General features: G+C 41.9%; 1 protein-coding gene across 1 annotated transcript in view; it reads right to left on the reverse strand.

Moving 5' to 3' along the window:
• LOC107090343 (4-hydroxyphenylpyruvate dioxygenase) overlaps positions 1-1,939 on the reverse strand; it is a 16,956-nt gene that overhangs the window by 4,976 nt on the left and 10,041 nt on the right. Inside the window, exons 10-13 of the mRNA XM_015383666.1 lie at positions 1,555-1,717; positions 1,002-1,073; positions 773-895; positions 574-690 (exon numbers count right to left, since the gene is read on the reverse strand). Coding sequence (XP_015239152.1) covers positions 574-690; positions 773-895; positions 1,002-1,073; positions 1,555-1,717 — 475 coding nt within the window. The remainder of the gene's footprint in view (positions 1-573; positions 691-772; positions 896-1,001; positions 1,074-1,554; positions 1,718-1,939) is intronic.

Raw genomic sequence — 1,939 nt, forward strand, 5'->3', positions numbered from 1 at the left:
TGATTCTGATTCCTGGTTGATGGGGCAGGGGTTCTGAATGAAACGGTGCCCAGCTTGAAAGAGCTCCTGTGTGTCGCTGAATGTGAGCATTGATGACTGAAAGACATCTTCTGCCTCCATTTATCTGTTTACTACAGTGTGTTGAATTCATGTTAATGTGGATTTAAAGACATTTCAATTAGTGGAAAACATTGCAGGGGGGGAATATAAAAAAAAAAATCTAATCAACCAAAACTTTCACAACCCCCATGCAGTACCTCCATGGACCCCCTAGGGGTTGCAGACCCCCTGTTGAAGACCTCCAAATTAGATGATTGAGAGGACTTTGGAGGAAGAGACTGCTTAGTAATTAGGTAACTCAGCTATTTGATTTAGGTGTGTTGGACCAAGGATGGATCTAAAAGTTGCAGGATACCAGCCCCCGGGAACTGGAATTGCCCACCCCTGCTTTAACTGGTCAAATAATGACTTGAAATCTTAATCTGACACTTGGGTCCATTTCAGCCCATATGTATTGCTCCTCTCAGTGTTCTCATAGTGCCTCTTCTGTAAAATGCACTACTGCAAACTTACAAAGTGGTTGTTCCTCTGGATGACCTCTAAGAAAAGTGTCGGCCTGTCTTGCACAGGCTTGGTGAAGATCTGAAGAAGGTAACCCTTGTCATCAAAATCCACCAAGATTTTCAGCTTCTGTGAAGCAAACATGGATCATTAACTTTCAGCCAAAAACACATGATTGTTTAATGAAGCATTTTAAAAAGCGCGTCCCCACCTGTAGATGGTCGAGGTCTTCCTTCACTCGTATTTTGGCTGTCCTGAGTTTCTCCCGCAGAGTAACGTAGTACGCGTCTGGAGCAGAGAGGAACTCCATTCCTCGTTCTCGCAGTTTTTCAATCTGTCTGGCACAAAAAAGAGCAAGAAAAAGAAAAAAAGCTGGATCCAGGATGTCCATTTAGGAAGATTGTTTATTTATTTATTTTTCCTGCTGATCAGTCACTCACAGCCTGAATAATGTTGGACGTGTTGAGGGCAATGTGCTGGACGCCCGGTCCCCCGTTATAGTCAACATATTCCTGTAGACATAGAGATGCTGAACCAGAACATATTCCAGATGGATGTTTAAATTCCAAATAAATCCCATTCTCAATAAATCACTAATATAAAAAAATAGTTTTGAAAAATTAAATATGTTAGAGGTTATAGAGAGTTTTGTAGTGAGGCACCCACACAGACACAAACAACGAACAGGCCGCCCACCCAGCAAGAAAAAAAAGGCAGCGATAGAGACCAGCCACAACAAACAAAAAACCAACAACACCATCAGAACAAAAAAAAATTCAACCAACGACACCCACTCAAGCCAGGCAATAAAAAGTTCTACTGGATCCACTTTGTATTAGTCTATTTCCTGCTTCACAAAGGTAGGCAGCAGCTTGACAAAGCCATGATGGCAATGATATTACATCCAAGTAGTATGCAGTTCTTCATATATACACACACATCAATTTCATTAATAGCATTGGCGAGAAAATGAAAGATGAAGGTAAATCCCACCTGGATCTGTGACTTCTTTTTCCCCGTGGCGGGTTCATTGATGGGCATCTTAATGGTCTCCTCATAGTTGGTCACCACGATGGACCTCAGCGCGCTGTACTGCGTGTGGATCTGCTTGTCGTCTATCGACCAGAAGCGGTGAAACATCAGACACTTCTGATACCTGGAGGGTGAGGAACACTGCTGGTTTTTACATCCATAGTTCTGTCCAACCTGCAGCCAACCCCCCCACCCCCAATGGTGGAAAGCTACGTTGTAGCCATTGCTGCCCTGGGGCTCACTAACAGAAGCCATATTTAAGGTATTTATCTTAAAATACAGTTTAGATTAAATACATTTATTTAGATTTCAATTTAAAATGTGTATATTATATATATATATATAT

This window comes from Cyprinodon variegatus, unplaced genomic scaffold (genome assembly GCF_000732505.1).
Source record: "Cyprinodon variegatus isolate N-32 unplaced genomic scaffold, C_variegatus-1.0 Scaffold291, whole genome shotgun sequence".
Classification (NCBI taxonomy): Eukaryota; Metazoa; Chordata; class Actinopteri; order Cyprinodontiformes; family Cyprinodontidae; genus Cyprinodon; species Cyprinodon variegatus.